General features: G+C 36.2%; 1 protein-coding gene across 3 annotated transcripts in view; it reads left to right on the top strand.

The window, feature by feature from the left end:
• Nucleotides 1-6,208, top strand: part of LOC138691918 (N(G),N(G)-dimethylarginine dimethylaminohydrolase 1) — an 82,382-nt gene extending 76,174 nt beyond the window's left edge. For 2 of the 3 annotated variants that reach the window (XM_069814554.1, XM_069814544.1), the window contains exon 6: nt 739-6,208. In XM_069814554.1, the coding sequence (XP_069670655.1) occupies nt 739-864 (126 nt within the window). In that variant the 3' untranslated portion in view covers nt 865-6,208. The remainder of the gene's footprint in view (nt 1-738) is intronic. The other variant, XR_011329989.1, reaches the window with a different exon arrangement.
• Nucleotides 6,209-21,845: the final 15,637 nt, after the last annotated feature.

Here is a 21,845-nt window from a genome sequence, read left to right as displayed (position 1 = left end):
AATCAAATGTTTAGATGTTTAGAATAATTATTTTTATATTATGCAAAAATAAGGGAGAAAAATGCTCGAAGAGAAGGAAAATAAGGGAGCCAGGAGACTGTTGAAAATTAGGGGCAAATACGGGAGGGTTGGCAACCCTACCTGTCACTGCTCTTGGAAAATGGTCTGCAAATGATGGACAGTCAAGAAATCTGATGAGAGTAGAATTTTTTTTATTTATTTATTTATTTATTTATTTATTTATTTATTTATTTATTTATTTATTTATTTATTTATTTATTTATTTATTTATTTATTTATTTATTTATTTATTTGTTTGTTTGTTTGTTTGTTGTAATGGCTGACCATCTTTTAAACTAGGTTTGTAAGAGTCTGATAGCCACTGGTATAGCTCGGTCAGCTGAGGTGCTTGCCTGTTGATCCGAAATTACACTTGGACGTGGGTTCGATTCCTACTTGGGCTGATTACCTGGTTGGGTTTTTCCGAGGTTTTTCCCAACCGCAAGGCGAATGTCAGTAATATGGCGCCAAATACCATCTCACTATCACCAATCTGATCGACGCTAAATAATCTAGTAGTTGATACAGCGTCGTTATAACCAACTAAGAAAAAAGAGTCTGTTCTTTTAGACTGATGACCTGATTTAGTTTTCACTCAAAAATATTTTTTGCTGTTGGCAACTTCCCTTTGCGAGTTAGGTAATGTACTGATGATTTTATTGTATGGGTTACACACAGGTGTTTGCCGAGCGAGTGGACTTTGCCCAGCGCACGCTGAACATGTCGGAGCTCGCGAAGGCAGGAAGCGGTCTCACGTCGTGCTGCCTGCTGTTCCGGCGCACTCGGCATATACGCAGCCTGTAACATGTCTCCCATGCATCGTTTCACTTCCTATAGTAACAGTGTTGCTGGAAGCAAGACTTCAAATTTCCTGCGCCAGGAGTTGCAAATCACATCAACCCACATGCACTATGCATCTTCAAGCACTTAATCTTCCCCTCGTGGAACATTCCACAAAGACATGCTCTTGTTTTGGTGTTAACCTTTCTTTTTTTATTTCGCTGTGACCTTAAGATTGGCTGAATATGCTTCACATGGAATTAGATGTAAATAAACACACGTTTATCTTTTTAGTGAACTAGTCAGAATCTCAAGTATCTTCAGACAAGAGAGTGCAGATGGGTTGCATGCAACTCCCTGGCACAACTTATCCCTGCTCTATGCCCAGTATGTCAAGTTGTAGATGTCTGAACTTACAGAGGCTAGAAGTACATTGGTTACTATAATGCTAGCATTGCCATTCCTAAAACCAATTATGAGAAGCAGCTGACGATGACCTGGCCGTTCCCCCTTCATGTGTCACCTCTTTTCTGACAGTAGTTTAGGGAATGGAAGTAACAATGGGTGTTACAAGAAGCAGGGCTGTGGAGTTGGTACACAGAACATCCGACTCTGACTACTCCTCTACAGAAAAGCTCATTATGTATTAGTAGTGGTAAGTGATGTCATAAAACATCTCATTATTAACACATGACACTTCAGGCTACTTTTTATATTTACAGTCAACCCTCGATTATCTGCTATAATGAAGGAAGTAAATAAAAATAGTAAAACATTTCACTTACCAGTCAACAGACGACAGAGTCTTCTCGACTCCTCCTGTACTGCGAAATGACACAGTTCATTTCAATGTGCAGATTTACACCAGCCATCTCCTCCTCGTCCCGTCCCGTGATCACTTTGATCACATTTCCGTCCCCTCGCGTATGTGGTACCTAAGAGGTTACATCCATTTTCGGTTTTCCCCTTCAAAATTTTCTAGAGCTCCTTCAGTGGAGCAGCATAACCCGGAGTGAGACTAGTGGCCAACAGGCTTGGAGCTCACATATTTAGTTTCTTGCAGTCCCAAACCCCTTGCAAGGACGCGTTTTGCGTACCTTTTAAATTTGTCCTCCCAATTCTCTTTCAATTCAATTCAATTCACTTACCAGTATACTTTCGTATGGCAGTACTTGATGAAGAGTGAATGAAAATGATGTTAGTACAGTAGAATCCCTCTTATCCGGCACCAAAGGGACCAGGCTAGTTCCAGATACGTAATTTTGCTGGATAATTGAATAAATACTGGTAGGTATATACAAAAAAAAAAGTTCTTATTTCATGGTGCCAAATGCTGAAACTGCATCCATGTGAAGGTTATTTCTCTATCACGTGCTCATAATTGAATAAACATAAAAACTGTGTGGATTTTCCTTATTAAAACCCATCACACAACACAAATAATACACTAATTTTAGATTCGAATATTTACTGAAAACTAAAGTTCGTGCGAAATTCCTAATGTGGCACTACTGACGGTCCGAACATAATTAAATAAACATAAAAACTGCGTGGATTTTCTTTATTAAAACCCATCACACAACACAAATAATATATAAATTTTAGATTCGAATAGTCACTGAAAATAAAAGTTCATGCGAACTTCCTAATGTGGCAAAACTGACGGCCCAGACTGTGGCAATGTGGCAGATTTAAACTTTTTTTTTTGATCCAGCCTAAAGTGCCGATGTTTTGATAGTGTTGGTTAGAGAGATTTTACTGTAAATACAGTTTTTGCTCACACCTTTCAAGTAAACAGTAGTTTTCATATAAGTTTTTGTTGTTGTTGTTCTTGTTCTTGTTTAATGCCTGGCATCTGACAGTGAAGCCATTAGCGCTCCTGCTCTCCAGTACTTTTGAATTAGGTCTTTCTCTCCAGACAGTGTGCTGCAGATATAGGCTCAAGTAAAAGCTTGTGATTTTATCAATTTGCTTTCTGGATTAGGCCATATGGCCTGTCCTGGCTTTGCATTCCATTGTTTTCTATTTCGTCCTATATTCTTTCCTAATTGACAGTACTCCTATGAAATATTTGATAATCAGTGATTAGATATTAGTTCTGTTTTTATATTTATGAATTGATTGATTGATTGATTGTTCGATCGATCGATCTATCTATCTTACCAAATAACATGGACAGTGAATGTTAAGGACCGTATTTTTTGGTGAAATGGGTGATTTTGGTGTTAAATCTGCCACTATTTCGGTTATTTCATGAAACAAGCTATCAGTTCGGTGGGTATTTTGTGAAATAAGTTGTCAGTTAAGTGTATTATGTTATGTTTAATATAAAACTTTTTATTACTCTTTTTCTTACATATATCGGCATCATCAAAATGTGAACTAAGCATGGTTTCTACATTGCCCACACCAAGATTTGTGCGACAGTCATTGAGTATTTTCGTGTTCGCAGAAAAGTTTCTCTCGCTGTCCACATTAGATATTGTTACTATTATTTCTATCATCAACATTATCATTGATCTCTGTAAAATTTATGTAGACTCTACTGGACTGTACCCGAGCACGAGCATATGCTCATTTCGGGTATCTATTCATATGTACCGTTGTGAATAAATTTGAATTTGAATTTGAAAATTTGATTTGAGATATAAAGAACTACTCTGCCTGCAGGTTGGTAATGCAGGATTGCACGAGGGATTCTAGTTCTAGACATACGCCTCGCATGCTGACGCCAGTTGATATATATATATATATATATATATATATATATATATTTTTTGTCGTTCTGGTTAAGCTACTACATGCATTGCCTGCTCCTGGATAATAGAGGGTTGACTGTATTAAGTATAACTGTAATATGTAAACTACAGCAAAGATCGACCCTGAAGTTATTGTAGCCAAACTCATAAAGCATTATTCCCATATCATGTGACTTAATGCATCATTGAATCTCTCTGAAGGGGAGTGACGGATGAAATTTTGGTAATTTTCAGTCAAAAATCCATTTTCGTTTCCCTGCAAAAATGAATCAGCAATCTCTTATTTATATGTTGAGCAAGTTTCAATGTCTTGCGGCGCTCGAAAACATAAAAATTACGCAGTTCATAAATGGCTGCACCCTTGAACTTTAATTCCATGCAAATTTTATAAACTGTTTTCCCACACTTTTTTTTTTCCAGCACATTTCGTCAGGTTCGAAGTGTAAAGGCTCTTGCAATTTTTATGTTAAGAACATGAAATTTTTACTGCATGTTCTATACACCGTGTCCCGCGCCGTGGCGTCGCGGTCTAAGGCATCCTGCCTAGGACTCGCATTACGGAATGCGCGCTGGTTCGAGTCCTTGTGGGAGAAGAAATTTTCTCATGAAATTTCGGCCAGTGTATGGGACTGGTGCCCACCCAGCATTGTGATGCACTTGGGGAACTATGATAGGTAGCGAAATCCAGTTGCTAATGCCAGCTATAACGGCTGGGGGGATCATCATGCTAACCACACGATACCTCCATTCTGGTTGGATGATCGTCCACCTCTGCTTTGGCATGTGGACGTGAGGCCAGTAGCCGGCTGGTTGGTCTAGGCCCTTCACAGGCTGTAGCGCCACAGATTATTATTATCTATACACTGTGGTTAACAAAAAGCACATGGGTTTTTATGATTAAATAGATACCTTTTTAAATAAAAAATGAAATATTATAGTGGCAGTGGAAAATTTCTATTTTTAGATATGCAGTAGTTATAAATGTTTTTTCCCCTTTTGTCATAAAGATATAGGAAAAATAATGCGTGATGTTTTTCTAAATATGCCACTGGTCTTGCAAAAAAAAAAAAAAAAAAATCTAAACATTTTACTGAAAAATTGAGCGACATATTTCATTTTGAAATATGCAAATTTTTCAGAATATTTTTGTTAATAACTCAGAAACTAATTGACTCACAGAAATGAAACTATCACACCATGATTATGTGTACAAAAAATCAAGGATGTGGTTTGAAAAATGTAGAAAATAGACATTTCACCCATCACCCCCCCCCCTTAAGTGTCAGACCACTGGTGGTCCAGACAGTAGTGGAAGTATTAAAATGAAGATTTCTTTTTGTATCAGAGTCGGGAAATATACATTTCTACACACTCCAACTTCACCACCCAAAAATTGTTTCTGGTTTTGATTCCACAGCCCTCTTGAAAAGTGCACTTCTGCACATGAAAGATATCATATGAAGCTGTTAAAACATGTTAAAGAATAGAAGACTCCCTGTAGGAAAGATAGAAGAGTTTGAGTATAGAATGCTCCCTGCAGGTGTTGTTAATCATATGTACTTGAAAAACACGTTGACTGTAGATGATTTTCAGTTAGTGATATTAATCCTTGATCTGTGTCACAGTATATCTTTTCTAATTTATAACTAGAATTTTTCCAAACAAAATATAGCCAAACGTAATATTTAGGACATGATGACGTGGTATTTACATGTCGTCCTTCCACAGAAGTACAAGATTATTCTCAGTAGCCTTATGTCAAGATTAAAAAAAAAGAGATTTTGCTTCATTTTATTGATATATATGAAGGATGGTATCATTAAATTGGGATCTCTAGTAACGTTGATCTATCAGAACCTATTTTCAAGTCAATTTAAAGGTGCAGAGTGGATTGAGCTCACTTGGGTGATAAGATGAATTATCAGAGCATATTACTTCCCCAGTGTTTGCAGATGTGTATCTTCATAACTAGAGCCCGGATGTTTAGGCATTTATTTTGGTTAAAATAGGCAGGCATATAGGCACTAAAAACAGTAAAAATAGGCAGTGAAATAGGCATTTATTATTCATGGAAACAGATAAAAAATAGACAAATACTTAATAAACTCTCACTTTCCTTGGTTACATGTCACAACAAGATGCTTTTTTAAGTTGTCAACTGTCATAGTGAGCTGCCTGTCAGAGAGAAAGTTTTTCATGGTGGAAAAAGATCTTTCTACTTCTACTGAAGTGATTGGAGCAAACTTAAAACAATTTATTTTAGAAGGACTGTCTCTACTTTCTTTCAGAGATCGGGAAAAACCGACTGTGTATTGTCTCAAAAAGAGGGGTGTGAGAAGGGATTAGAGACTTCAAAGTACACATGACTTGTGCCTGCAAGCGACAACAGTAACGGGACCTGGAGACTTACTTTTAATATTTCCCTCATCCCCTTTCTTTCGCTGGTAAACCTCGAAGTGACCTGAGCACTGAGGGTTACACTGTTCAAACATCTTTGTTAAGTGACATAATAGATAGAATTGATTCTTGGAAACATATGTATTGCTGGAGAATAAGATTCTCAGCAAATATTTGCATGATGTGAATATATATTTTTAATTTGTACAATCGTTCTTTTTTGTTTTTGGATATAATTTATGTGCGGTTTATTTTAAATGCATTAAAAATATTGAAAATTTACAATAACGACGTAAAAAGGCTAAAAATAAAGGCATTTAACCTTAAAATAGGCAAAAAAGGCAAAATAAAAATTGGGTCTATAGTCCTCAAATATGTGGAAACGTGTTTATCTCTAATAGGTCTTTCATACATACCCTCAATTTAAAAAAGGCATTTTGCCTAACATCCGGGCTCTATTCATAACTATAAGGAATTTACTTGGTTAATGACTGATCTCTAGTTTCAGCTTCGTATTTTCCGAATCTCGCATATTAACTGTTCATTCTGTGCCTCATTTATGGTCAGTTTTAATCGACAATCAGGAGAAATTGTCAAGACAAAATTACACTGTCTCTTGTCAAACATGATGCGTTTGTAGAACTAGTGCTGTTGTCTTCACTGAGACATTAAGTACAATAATTCTGAATGAAATATTTTGTTCCAAAGTTGAGTTATATTTGGGTAAAGTCATCAAAGGAAGTTCTGCAGAGTAAGTAGTGAGCTGTACAGTGTACATATGATAGGCCTCTTTGAGAGAATGTCTTATCAGATACTGATATTTTATTATACATCTGCCTCTGTGAAACATCACAGTTTGTGGTCCGGAGGAGGAAGATAGCAAAAGGTTGTACTAATCTGTAAGAAAAATTATGTCTAAACTCTCACCATATACTCAGGCAAGCAGTAATCAGAGCATTGGAATGAAGGCAACCAGATAGTATATTTTATTTTCCTTCTAATACTCTGATGCCCACGACCAAGATAAACCACTGAAACTTATTGGTCAGTTACTGGCAGAGATATAATGCAACATCTGTATGCAAAGCAATTTCGGTAACTCTGATGATGTGTAAAGGGATGCGACCAAATTGGACTGGTACATTGATATAATCATTGAGGTGATTGGAGAGATGTATAGAGTGATCGCTGCCTTATTTCACTGTGTTCGAAGAAAGCTGTAAGTCCATTGGGATCTATCAAAAGACCAGAATACCAGTGACTTCAGATGTTAAGATTAGTCACTGTTTTGAGATGTATGTTTCAGTATTTTTAAGTCCATCAAGATGCCCAGAATACCAATATGAACAGATTGATCATTATGTTGGAATATGTGTTAGTATTCTGAACTACATCAAGGTGACAATACCATTGAGATGCGCATATTCATTACTGTATTTGGATATACTGAGTGAACAGTATAGAGCAGAACAGGTTTCACAGCTCTTAGCCGGCCAGTCGGCCGCTATGCGCACGAGGCTTCATTGTGAGTTGAACTCTTGCAAACGTGGCACGTGTTTGTTAGGTGACGCAATACAGTGCGTATTAAGTGAAATGGCTCAATTCGGGTACCGGTATTCCGTTCCCCAAAAAGTATTCATTTATGATTCATACGTCTGTACAGAATCTGCGAATGCCGTTTCAGATTTCCTGATGTTTAAGTTTCAGGTTGAACTACAATTCATAGATCAGTAAATAAATTACGTGAAACGGGAAGTCTTCTTGATAAAGAACACAGTAAACCATGTACATTACTCACAGAAGAAACTCTGGATAACATTGGACATGCTCTGGAAAGGTCTCCTACAAAATCACTTCGACGTCTTTCTCAGCAAATGGAAATTTCCTATGGCTCTGTTCGAGCGGCTACGAAGTTACTGAAGTTAAAGCCCTATAAGCAGGTGGCAGAAATGCTTGAACAACGAAGGGAGACACTCTCAATATCACCTGACTTTATAATGTGAGTACTTTTATTTTTAATTGTTTATTTTATGTTTCTTTGTTAGAAATAATTTACGTGACAAACCGTAGTGTATATTTACTGCGGACTTCCTGTCACCCGCCTCTGCGCGCATAGCAAGCCAGTCGGCTAAGAGCCGTGAAACGTGTTCTGCTCTATACTGTTCAACCAGTATAAGTATCAGTCATTCGAACCCCATTAAGATGACCAGAATATCAGTTACTGAAATGTGCTGGTTGTCACTGCATTGGAACATATATGTTAATTTTTGAACTACATTAATATGATCTGTACACTAGAGATTGAAAGTGCTGAGTGATCACTGCATTGGGAAATGTATGTTAGTTCTTTTGACTCCATGAAGGTTACTAGAATACCAGTTAAAGAAATGTGCTGGACAGTCACAGCAAGATGACCAGAATGCCAGTGACAGAAATTTGCAGGTGTTCACTGTGTTGGGATGTATGTGTCATTTCTGTGAACTCCATTGAGATGTCCAGAATACCAGTGGTTGAGATTTATGAATAATCACTCTGCTGGGATAGGCCTGTGTGTGGATGTACATATTCACAAAAGAATGATGGGTTTCAAACCATTGTATTTTCTGTATTTTTTAATTTATAAATTAATGACAAGCTTCAATGGGAAGAATAACTGTCCATGTTTGGTGTACATCACTCAAGAGTCCCTCAATATGCGTACCTCTGGTCACCTGGCAGATACCTAAGCAGTAGTCAAATTCTTGCCATACCCGATTGAACATGTCTGGTATAATGGTCTCCACAGCACAAGTAATGTGATCCTGGAGATCCCAGAAGGAACGAGACATTTGGGGTACATAAACTTTGTCTTTCACATACTTCCACAAGAAGAAATCACACTGTTAGATCCGGAGACTGTGGTGGCTACTGGAGGAGTTGGTTCTCCATATCTGTAGTACATTCAATCCAGTGTTGTGGAAGAACACAGTGGAAATGTTGGGGAGCTCCATTCTTTTGGGAAATGTAGTCATTATAATCACTATTCAATTGTGGAAATAACATTTAGGCCTATATAATGACACGACATTCTCAATATAGAGCCCTTATTGTATACCTTTCTGTTTTCCATTAAATAAATGTGGGCTGCATTGTCTCCACTTTCAGGAGAAGTTTCTGATTCCAATTAAGTTTATCTAAATTTCCACAAGAACATACTTAAATTTAAATTACGTCTGCTAAGTCAACTTGGGACAGTCAATCTCGAATTTATAAAATTCATCAACATAGAATCCATTGAACTTTATAAGAGTGTTTCTGATGAGCTCTGTTGGATTTCCTGATGGCTTTAAGAACGTTTTAATGGAAGTATAATGACAATGACGAACCCATCAATGACTTTGCTGAAAATGATATTCGAATGCTATATTACTGTGATACACAGGTTGGTATCTATTGTGGTTATGAATATGTCTTCAGATGGAGTGAATAAAATAGTAGTATATGCTGTTACTGCTAGTTTTAAGTAAAACTTACATTCTAATGATAAAATATTTCAGTATGTACTGCTATTTAATAGTAAATACTGCAACTTGAAGAAATGCTGGTATAATCAATATTTACTGAATTTAATCAGTACTTAAAAATACGTGAATAAAAGTCAGTACAGTCGACTCCTGATAGATAATTCTCTTTGGGTGGGTAATTCGCGACCTTTATTTTTTAATTTTTTTGTAACGTCTTTTTCCTTTTTACTTGATTTATGCTTTCTCCCTCCTCTTAAACCAGTGGCGACTCGTGATATTTTTTGTATGTAGGATATGAGATTGACGACTGATGACCAAGGCAGAAACAAATATTACTAATATAATAATAATAATAATAATAATAATAATATAATATTAATAATAATAGTAATAATAGAGCATGCAAAATCAATAGAAGTAGCCTATGTTAGTCCTTGACTCACCATTCTGGAACTGGCAATTTATTTGTGGTGAAGTTCGATTTTCCTCCCCTTTTTAGTTGCGGAGATGGCTCCTAAGCCATTGTACTGCCCGATATTTACCGATGCTCCATCGTACGTTTGCGCAATTAATTTCTTGCTACAATTAAATTCTTCTAAATTATCAAATTCAACTTCAGATATTCTTTCGGCTGTCCTGTCATCTGAAAGTCCTGTTAATTTTTGTATTTATTATAGCTTATTTTATTTATTTTTATTTGATTTTATTTTTTATTCATTTTATTTTTTATATTGTATCATTTTAAATTATTTATTATTTCGTTTATTCTATTCTTTTAAAATGACCAATGAACTGCATTTAAGAAGGTACAAGGATAATTGAAAATTCTTATCGCAGTCTCTGACACAGTCTCCAGCACCCAGAAAGATGGGTCGTAGTATTAGGATACGCAGTCATATCCTCAAATGCTGTTAAAGGCATGCCATACCCCGCTCTCCGCACCCTCCCCTGTCCACTAACTTCACTGCTAGAAGAAACTGTTTGCTGTTAAGATATTTGGATGGTTCCTCAGAAATTTTTTATGACCTGTGCAGTGGCGACAACTCACGACAGAAAGTGGAAGCTTAAAGGAAATTATTATGTCGGGACGCATTGAAAATCAAAATCTGTAATTAAAATCTTTTCTGTCCTCAGAGGCACAAAATTAAACTGTAGGATCATCCTCATATCCTTCATGGAGGAATCGCCACTGTCTCAAACTTCTCTCCTGTCTCACTCCAACTCTTGTATAAACGTAAGTTTTATCGAACTCATTTTGTTCTGATCTTTGTAACTTACAGTTCATTCATATGTATGTGTACTTTTTGCTGGTTGAGTGGAACAGAAGGTCTTACAGCCTTAACTCTGCCAGCTAAAATAAATAATTATTATTACTACTACTACTACTACTACTACTACTACTACTACTACTACTACTACTATTATTATTATTATTATTATTATTATTATTATTATTATTATTATTATATCTTTCGACCAGTGTTGCCAACTGCTACGCATAGCAGAATTACGTCCATAGCATAATGCTAAAATATTCCTTAATTTCATTGCAGAATGTTCAGTGTACTAGAGCCTGTAATATGGGGAAATTGCTTCACTATTTCAAAATCTTTTGCACTGTTTTACATTTTGCACTTGATTTTGAAGTGTTTTAGTAATTAAACCTGTCAGAATAACATTTACTGGACTTTAAATAATAATAAGAAATTTTGCGGGTAATTCGCGATTTTTTATATTTTGCGGAAGTTCGTGCATTAATGACCGCGAGTTATTGGGAGTCAACTGTATTCAGTTGTTTATACCAGGAAGTACTATGAAATTTTCAGGTATGATACAGAACATGCTTATGTTTTATTATAATACCTTAATAATGATAGCTTATATAAGAATAAAGAAAGCTTAAAATGTACAGAGAAATAGTCAAGACTCTAATAGAATATTAACCATAGTTTGCTTATATTCACAAAGGAAAATGTGGAGTGGCTTTTATCTTATATTTTGGGAGAAAGTAATGCAATACGAGGAGGTGCCTTAATCAACAAACAGACGATGGATATTTTTCTTAGATTTTTAAGTGACCCTGGCTATCAAATCATTGTTGCTGAATATGTGGTGTTCACCACACAACAGTATGCAAATCTGTGTTGAGTATCATTCTCATTTCTTACTGGTACACTATTTTCTGAGTCAGAACTAACATTGAATAACTAAAACTGTCGGCCTGGGTGGCACAGCCCAATTCGATGGCACTTAAGTGTGCTTAAATGCGACAAGCTCATGTCAGTAGATTTAGTGACACGTGAAAGAATGCCTGCGGGACAAAATTCAGGTACACTGGCAATGCTGATATAACCTCTGCAGTTGTGAGCGTTGTTAAATAAAACATAATTTACAATAACTAAAACTCATTAAATTATCACATAATAATAAGATTATTGTTAAAATTTCTTAAATAAAGATTGAGATTATGTAAATCTCATAAATAGTATCGATTGTTTTAAAAAAATCATGGCCAACTTTAATCAGTGTTGTAATAATCATGGTTCACTATTATGTCGTTTGCACAATTTGAATAGGAAGTGTTACTTGAGTTTATCCAGTATTGACTTAGAAGTACTAGTAAAAGATTATTCACACAAAATTAAATAAAAGCTTATATATATTAACTAGCAGTAATTACTAGTACTTAATACTACTATTATCTACTTAATTTTTATTCACTCCAGCTGTTGAATTGAAAATTTACAGGGTAATGTGTGGGTAATTGTGCAGGGTAATAACGAAACAGGCTTTTCTGCCATCTTGTTTGCAGAGTGATATTGGGATGTACAGGTAGTTTCATTGAATCTCCTGAGTTGTACATTTGAGTGTCATGTAGTGTCATCTAGCAAGGGGATGACACTATCAAGAAATGCAGTATTTAATGGAACCCATACAAAATTGCAGGGTTTGAAGAGGAGACTCAGTCACACTTAGGTTGTGGATAGAGAAGTCGGCCATAAAAAAAAGACTTCTTAGAACGATGTTGCCATCAAGTTTCTTGACTGTAGACTGGTGTACAGTAGAGCTTTGGTTCGAATCTCTCTTTTTCACTTTTTATTTTCTTTTCTTTATTATAACATTGATACTCTTTCATTGAATTACACATTTGTGCGACATGTTTCTCACTTAATAAGAACCTACGATATTTTTAGATTGATCCTTGCGAGAAATGTGTTTTAAAATATGAAGGGTGCAGGGGAAGAATGATAAGGAGTCCATATTTTAGAAAAATTATATGGCATTTTATTCCAGTGCATTGTGTTGCATAGAATTGAATAAAATGTCTGAAAGTTGCGATAACAGTAAGACAGTTGTTCAGCCATGTTTAGAAGAGATGTACAGAAAAAGAAAGATGGAAGGTGCTAAAAGACCAGGAAGAAATAGATGACTATCTGGTACATTATTTTATAAGGTTAATTAACTTGTCTGTGTTATGTATCGAATATGCATTCATTCATTCATTCATTCATTTATTTTATTCCATAGATCTTACATGAGCAATGAAGCTTTAAGATGTGGAACATGTCAACATTTTACAATATTACAATTACAATTTTTACAAATTTTTATAGTTTTACAATTTAGTAATTTTCTACAATTTTTACAATGTTGTACAATTTTTTTTTTTTTTTTTTTTTTTTTTTTTTTTTTTTTTTTTTTTTTTTTTTGGCGAGATGTAGTGAGATGAGGTCTCGCCCACCTCATTACATATTGCTCGACTAGTGTGACTAGTCATAATGGTATTGTCTGTGTTAGCTATAAGGTTAATTATGACATTTAAATTTTCTTTAGTTTGTAGTAAATTGAACCTTTTTTTTTTTTGGTGGTATTTTTAGCACCTACACACCGGTAATTTTTTATTTGCTATATTTATTGTGAGCATTAATTATTTTACAATTATTGTTATTATTAATCCTTTGGCAAATGAAGGATAGATCGGAAAAATTGTTAAATGCAACAGAGATGGATTTTTGGCATAAATCTCCAGGAAAATCAAAATTTGAAAAGATCATAAATGTTAAGATCAGAGAAATTAAGTCTATTCTTCACACAGTAACAGATTAAATAAAAGTAAAACAAATAATATGGTATGGGCAAGTACAACGAATGGATGACAGTTGTCTGCCAAAACAAATTCTACAATGGAGTCTAGGTTTAAATAATATACTAACACTGTCACATCTTATCAGTTACATATTGAACCCACTGAATACGATATTGGTATGATATGTGAGAACAAATAAAACAGTAACTAAATATAACGCAGAATACCACGAATATCAGATTGTAGTAATCATACATCTTATTTAAGAGTCATTTATTTATCTGTGAAGAAGATGACTGAATTTAATATACATTTTTTCGTTCCTTTTTTTCTTTTTTGACCTCCGAGAAGGGGTGATTAACACTAAACCCTCCTGTCATATCTAGTTTACACTACTCAGATACTGGCACGAACAAATGTGCGTAACATAACCTAATCTAATTATTGTGGTATTATTAAAGCATTGCATGCATTCCAGATAATTCCTGATATCTTTAGCACAGGTTGGTCACATTGAGCAATTTAGAGTAGATAATTAATAATTACAAAACAAAATGTTTTTCTGAATCATATTTTGTGAAAGGCCATCTTTCTTCATCTGCATTCTTTTTATGTAAAATTCAGTAAAAAAGTTCCGATATAATGATAATGTAAAATAAATATTTATAAGATTAGGGAGTAATGACGTAAAAAAAATGAAAGACAGTCTGGTTTATATCATTATCTGTTCAGCTATCCTGATTTCTAGAAAATAAGCTGCTAGTGATATTATAGTCAAACTTGAAGACCACTATTTTAAGGACTCGTAATCAATTTTTTTTTAGCATGGTTGACAATGTATGCCTATAAACTAGGTGTGTTTGAATCTACCCTTCAAACCCTTTAGATTGCTGTGGATTTCATTAAATTTCCCGTTAGTTGTCTCTCCTTACTTTTCAGAGTGACAATATTGAGTAGTGACACAAATATGCTGGGCTGGGTGATATCTGTGTGGCAGTCCATTTGTTTGTGAAGAGTGATTCTGAATGTGTCAATCTATTGGAATACTGAAGCTGGTATACGAGTGTGAGACGTAATAGGATGGTCTCGTATTCTTGAATTTCACCATGTTGAGTTGTTTACCTTGTTGCTTCCAGTTCGTAGCAATGAACAGCTGCTGAGGAAAAGGCCGTGTAAATTGAAATCATGTTACATATTTTTGGTAGCTGTGTGCTATTGCTTAGAATGTGAATATTATTTTTTTCCTGTACAGTTACAGACTTGGAGTTTATTTACAGTGCGTTGTGATGGAACCAACACTTGCTTGACGTTGCGCCCTCTGTGTAGCTTAAGGTTTGAGCAGGATGGGCATTCAAACAGGACTGAATATTTGTTTTATTTTTTGCTGTTTCCTGTGACATGCTCATCCTGTGAGTGGGTGTGGGCACAAGGAAATCCATATACATGTTTGCAGGCATTCTGTGCTAATAAGTATTGAATAGAGTAAAAATGTATTATTGCTAAATGAGGTGGGAAATAAGGTTATTCCTATCAGTTTACAAGTAATTTTAATGATTCATGGGGCTTCAATTGTCTCATACTGTACTCAACAGGGCTATGTAGGAAAGAGGGACTCATAAGCCGGATTAAGTGTAATCTGTCAACAAGCTTCTCACAGCCACAAACAGCGAAAATGGCGGAAATTTCAAACGACTTCAGTGGACCATTGTATTCATATTATATCAGTGTTTGAAATGTAATCATCCCTATTACATCATGTCAGTAGATTTACTGGCATGTAAAAGAACTCCTGTGGGACAAAATTCCGGCACATCCGGCGACGCTGATATAACCTCTGCAGTTGCGAGCATCGTTAAATAAAACATAACATAACATTTCCCTATTACAATTTTTACTTCCTTTTCCCCTTTTTTTGTAAAAAAAAAATCTTGAGCCAACACTATCAGCATTTTCAGACCATGATATTCCAGAAAGTAGAAGTAGGAAATGGGCTTTGAAATTTGAAATGATTTAGACATAGCCAACCAAATCAATTATGTTAGAATGCATCAGATTTATTTAGTAACAATATTTTATTTTGTACATAAATATACAAACAAAGATTTTTATTGCAATTAATTGTTTGCCGTTTTATTGTAATACAGAAAATATTTCTTGATTCTGAGTTCATCATTGGTACAATACTTAATATAATTAACAAGAACAGCACACACACACACACACACACACACACACACACAGATATATATCCTATAATATATGATTTATAATGATGCACATGGCTAGGAAAATCTACCAGTACAAGAAATTAGTTTTATGTGATATTCATATTCTTCCTTTTTTTCATATCCATATTCTTTATTTGCCTGAAGATACAATAGTACAAGAGGCCTCGTCAATGTAATAATATAAAATACAATGTGTCAGTATTAAATAGATTAAAAACTAAAAAAATAATAAAAATTCAACTAAAATACATCATTTAAAAAAAATTAATTCATTTTGTAAAAAGGATTGTTTTGTAGCCATCTCTTAGTCTGAAGTTTGAATTGTCTTTCATTTTTTGTCTTTATATGTGTTGGTATCTTCTTATGTACTTTTATTGCAGTAATTTCATAGCTAGATTGTGTTTTTTGCAACCTGACAAATGGCACGTTTAGTTGATCAGTATTTCTAGTATCATAGTGATGCAAATCTTTTATAATTGTTTAATTAGTGATATACTTTTTTTTACATGCATTAGAAGTACAAAAATATATATTGATTGTGCATTGTCATAATCTTTTCATTTTTAAAAAAAGATCTATATGATAGATAGTCTGGATAGTCTGATAACATTGCCATATATTGTAAATGAAAACTGATCTTTCACTATCTCCTGGTATTTAAAGAAACATTTTGTGCAGCCATTGCAATATAACAGACATAAACAAGAATTCTATAACTAAAATTTAAAAATTCAAAATACCTTCTTTAAAATGTATTTTCAAAACTAACGACTAAAACCAAGAGCACATATGTTAATTTTCCATTTCTAGTAGTTTAAATTTGTTGGTAAGAAATGATGTTAGCACTCTCAGTGGAGACTGCTTAGAATTAAAAGTGGATTGGATTGAACCCCTCTCTCCTATTATAGCCCTCTTGGCCATAAACTTGGACTGGCTTTATTGAATGAGGCTGGTTCAATTCTTCATAGAGAGAGAAATTTTCTCATGAAATTTTGACCAGTGATGAATTTGGGGAGCTACAGTGAGTAGCAGAATCCGGTTTTCCAAGCCAGCTGGAGGAATCATTTGTGCTAACCACACATTACTGCTATTGTGGTTGGATGATCGTTCACTTCTGCTGAGAACGTGATATTGCCCTTCATGTGAGATTGTGCAATGGATGTTTTCAAGGGGTTTTAATTGTTGCTATATTTCTAAATACTTTTTATGGGACAAAAATAGAAATTTCATTGTGACAGAAATATAATTATGGAGAGATGTCAATGAAAAATGTTATTTCGAAATTCAATTAGAAAGTGCTTTAGAATATTATTATTAAATGCCATGGTGCCACACCATTCCTTATAGTCGCAAACTTTATGTGCCCATAACTCGGAAACTAACAAATGGATTTTGATGAAATTTTGCACATACTTCATTTCAGTGTCATGTAAATTTTCATAGCTGATATATTTTTCAATTAGCACAAAGTTCATTGTTACAGGGAAAAATAAATTTTGAAACATTATTTACGAAAAATTACAAGAATATAACCAGTCAAAATGAAAAGATTTACTGTACAATGCTGATTTAATTCCTCAACTACCACGCAAATCTCCTGTAGCTGTTTTCGGACTTCTCACTGGACATGATTAAGTAAATATCTTTACAAAATTGGTACTATATTAACTATGGCAAATTGTATGTTATGTTCTCAAGAAGAAGAAATGGGCTTGGATCATCTGGGAAATTGTGAATCATGGTATAACATCAAAATATTGGGAAGCATGAAAGAAAATAACGTTATTGTTAAATCATGAGGATTAGAAACTACAACAACATTTTAAAAAATCATATACTTGTAAGCTAACTCAAGTGTCATAGAAAAAGAACCCTGATAAGTAATTATTTGTCCATATACGAAGCAAGATTTTCATTTAATTTTCTTTACTTCCAATAAAGGTCTGTTTGGTCTCTTAATTTTTTTTTAGACTGAAACATGTTAACTTGTTTTTCAATTTCCTCGTTGAAAAATCATTTGGTCTATGAGAAACATTTGTTCAGAGTTTCATTTCATTATTCGAATTGTAGGTGACCTAAATATTAATTCTTTTAAAAGGCCATAAGCTAACATGACTGTCGGGTATTAACTGCAGTTTTTTGGTTACGATTTTTTTATATAATTTTCAATCTAGAAAATCAGATTTCTCAAAAACTATGTAAGATAATGAAATTAAAATTTTATTATACATCTTAAAAACTTTATTCTATAGAAATGTATGTTATTTTTACATCACTTAAAAAAAATACAGCCAGTATAATGTTTATGTGTCATCTAAAAAAAGTTAAAAAAATTTAACAATACTTCTTTTATTTCAAGCCATGAAACTAAAATAAATATTTATTTATTCACGTGTAATCTGATTTATTAGTAAAATATGCATTTTTTAAATTAATTTTTTTTTGGGAGGGGGGAGCTAAATTTGCAATCCAAACAAATCTGAAGCTCTAATATTAATGAAACTCAATGATTAAAATTAGATAAAAACTGTGGAAGTTTTAAAACTCGATAGTGCATACCCTTAACATGTGTTAGTTGATTTCTGCCCGACTGCCTGTAAACATGCAACCTACTTTCCTTGTGTGCACGTCCAATGGTGACAGCCAGTCTTGCATTGGTAGCCACCGCTGAATTTCACTGCCATATGAGATAATGTTACAGTTTTATATTTGTGAGGTGGCTTTGTTCGGGTGTTTTGCCTTGGAGTGGCAAGGGCAGCTCACATTACAGAGGTGAAGAGCTTCCTTGCCTTTCTGAAGGCTGTACCCCAGCACTGGCAATGGGTGTATGAAATACTCTTGCAAGTATTGAATCTCATTCCAGCGATGCAGTAGCTTTGTAAACTGTATATTGCTGTACATGGCATTGCATTTAATGATACTTTTGATGGCAAGTACTAAATACAGATACTTTATTGTGTTGCACTTTGTGTTTGTTTTGTATTTATGAGATATCCCATCCAATTGATACCACCAAGGTACTGGTAGTTGTAGGCTATGCACTACATGTGAAGCGTCGGCTGGAACAACGTTATAAGTTACATTTAGTAAAACTTACAGGAGCTGCAAAAATGTGTACACATACAATGTTGTTCTTATAGGGTAGCAAACTTTTGAGTGGACAAATTTCAAGTGCTGCATTGATGGATAGTTGCAAGCCAAAGAGTATAGCAAGGTAACATGACATACAACATTATTACATGGAAACAAGCTGAATGAAAATTTTGTAACTTACAACGTTGTTCCAGCCGACGCTTCATGTATTGACTCTTTCAGGAGACATTACAAAATCATCATGCATCCAGCACTCTCACATATTAGAAAATATGAATTTAGGGATACTGTTTTTTTTTTCATTTAATTTCAATTATTGTATTCCACATATCTTATATAAGCATTGATATTTGGAACAAGTAAAAAATTGTAGAAAAGTTTTCCGGGCTATGAGGCCATGGTCTGTTAGTTGTGAGACCAAACGTTTCGTTCACTGCTGCGGTGAACATCTTCAGTGGTGTCTATTGCTGGTGTGGCTGGTTCTACTGCGTGTGCCGATTACAGTCTGCGCTGGCTGCATCGTTGTATATATATAGTGCGGGAGGGGGGGGGGCTTGCTGTTGTCGCCTCGGTCCGCGCTCGAATGTGCTTCGCGGGCGGGTTTGCTGTTTTTCACGCGCTCCGCGTCCGGGGTTGTGTTGTTTAATTGTGCTACGCGGGCGGGTTTGATGTTAGTTTTCCTTAATGCCGGATACCAGGCCTTGTTAACCTTGAGGCCTTCTTCTTTTCGATTGAAATTGTTCTTATGTTTATATATTTCAATCGCCTCTCGGTGTAGCCTCGCGTAGAAATGTGGTGTGTCACTGAGTGTATCGGTGTCTTCGAACCTAATTTTATGTTCGCCTTCCAGATAAGCATGTTCAGCTACAGCCGACTTATCTACGTAGCCAAGGCGGCAGTTTCTTCTATGTTCGGAGATCCGAGTCTTGAAGCTCCGCTGCGTCGTCCCTATGTAAACTGCTCCACATGAACACGGGATCCTGTAGACGCCCGTAGAAGACAATCTGTCGCGTTTGTCCTTGGCTGAGCGTAGGCTGTTGCGTATCTGCTTGGTGGGCAGGAAGATAGTGTCCACCTTGTGCCGGTTGAGGATCTTGCTTATCCGGTCCGTAACTTGCTTGTAATAGGGCAAGAACACCGTGCCTCTCTTCGGATGGTCTTGGCCTGACTCCGGTGTCGTCTTCTTCCTTGGTTTCAAGGCCCTTTTTAACTCTGTCCTGCGTAGCCATTAGCGGTTAGGGCTGATTGTAGGTGGTCGATTTCTTGGTCTATATGTTGGGGGTCAGAAACCCGTATGGCTCGGTCGAAGAGGGTTTTAATCATTGCACGCTTCTGCCGGGGATGATGATTGGAATCTTTGTGTAGATATCTATCCGTGTGTGTGGGTTTCCTGTACACCTTGTGGCCGAGGGCGCCATTATCTTGTCTGTAAACCAGTACGTCTAAGAAGGGTAACTGGCCATCCTTCTCTGTTTCCATAGTGAATTGTATTTGTTCATGTTGACTATTGAGATGTAATAAGAAGTCTTCGAGTGTCCGTCTTCCATGTTTCCAGATCACGAAGGTGTCGTCCACGTATCTGTACCAGCAGCTAGGCTTCAATGTTGCCGTTTCCAGGGTTGCCTCCTCAAAAGCTTCCATGTAGAAGTTAGCTATCACAGGACTTAGTGGACTCCCCATGGCCACTCCGTCGGTTTGTTCGTAAAACTTTTGTTGCCACTGAAAATATGTGGTGGTTAGGACGTGTTGGAAAAGCGTCACAATATCTTCGGAAAAGATGTTCCTGAGTAGAACCATGGTATTGCTGATTGGTACCTCGGTAAATAAAGAGACCACGTCGAAACTCACGAGGATATCTTGCGGATCGGCTACCAGTGTCTTCAATCTCTCAATGAAATGTGTGGAGTCTCTTATGTAGGAGTTGGTCTTGCCTACATGCGGTCCGAGTAAACTGGTAAGAAATTTGGACAGGGCATAGGTCGGGGAACCGATACTGTTGACGATGGGGCAGAGCGGGACTCCCGGTTTATGAATCTTTGGTAGTCCATATATTCTCGGTGGCAGTGCCTCGGATTTTTTGATGGATCGCTTCTGATCGGCCGGTATGGATGACTGCATGATAAGAGTGTTTTTCTGAGAATCGCCGCCGTTGGGTCCCTGGAGCACACTTTGTATGTGCTTGGGTCTAGAAGCTCCTCGACCTTCTGGTTGTAGTCCTTGGTGTTTAGGATCACTGTGGCGTTGCCTTTGTCTGCTGCCAACACGATGAGGTTTTTGTTGTTGTTAAGGGATCTTAAGGCCTGCCTTTCCTTGCCGGTCAGATTGGTCTTGGTTGGTTTGGCGTGCTGTAGTATCCTGGCCGTCTCTCGTCTGATTTCCTCAGTTTCGTCATTAGGTAGTCCTCTTATCCCCGCTTCTATGTTGGAGATAATGTCTTCAATTGGCGGATGATGTGGTGTGATCGCGTAATTTCCTCCCTTGGCAACCCCGGACGCGGAGCGCGTGAAAAACAGCAAACCCGCCCGCGAAGCACATTCGAGCGCGGACCGAGGCGACAACAGCAAGCCCCCCCCTCCCGCACTATATATACAACGATGCAGCCAGCGCAGACTGTAATCGGCACACGCAGTAGAACCAGCCACACCAGCAATAGACACCACTGAAGATGTTCACCGCAGCAGTGAACGAAACGTTTGGTCTCACAACCAACAGACCACGGCCTCATAGCCCGGAAAACTTTTCTACTATTGACGCCGGCCGTGAAAGCCTACACTCCAATATAAGTCGCCTCTATGGGGAGGACAAATACAAACTGGTACGACGTTTCGAAGTACATCGTAAGAAGAAAGCCCAACTACTGAGCTCGCTAACGTTTCTACTTCGATGCCGGGACACAGATACCATCCCACGTTTCATCAGAATGAAACGACAGCAACAC

This window comes from Periplaneta americana, chromosome 2 (assembly GCF_040183065.1).
Source record: "Periplaneta americana isolate PAMFEO1 chromosome 2, P.americana_PAMFEO1_priV1, whole genome shotgun sequence".
Classification (NCBI taxonomy): Eukaryota; Metazoa; Arthropoda; class Insecta; order Blattodea; family Blattidae; genus Periplaneta; species Periplaneta americana.
Note: the sequence above shows the minus strand (reverse complement) of the source record. Positions and strands in the feature narration are given on the sequence as shown.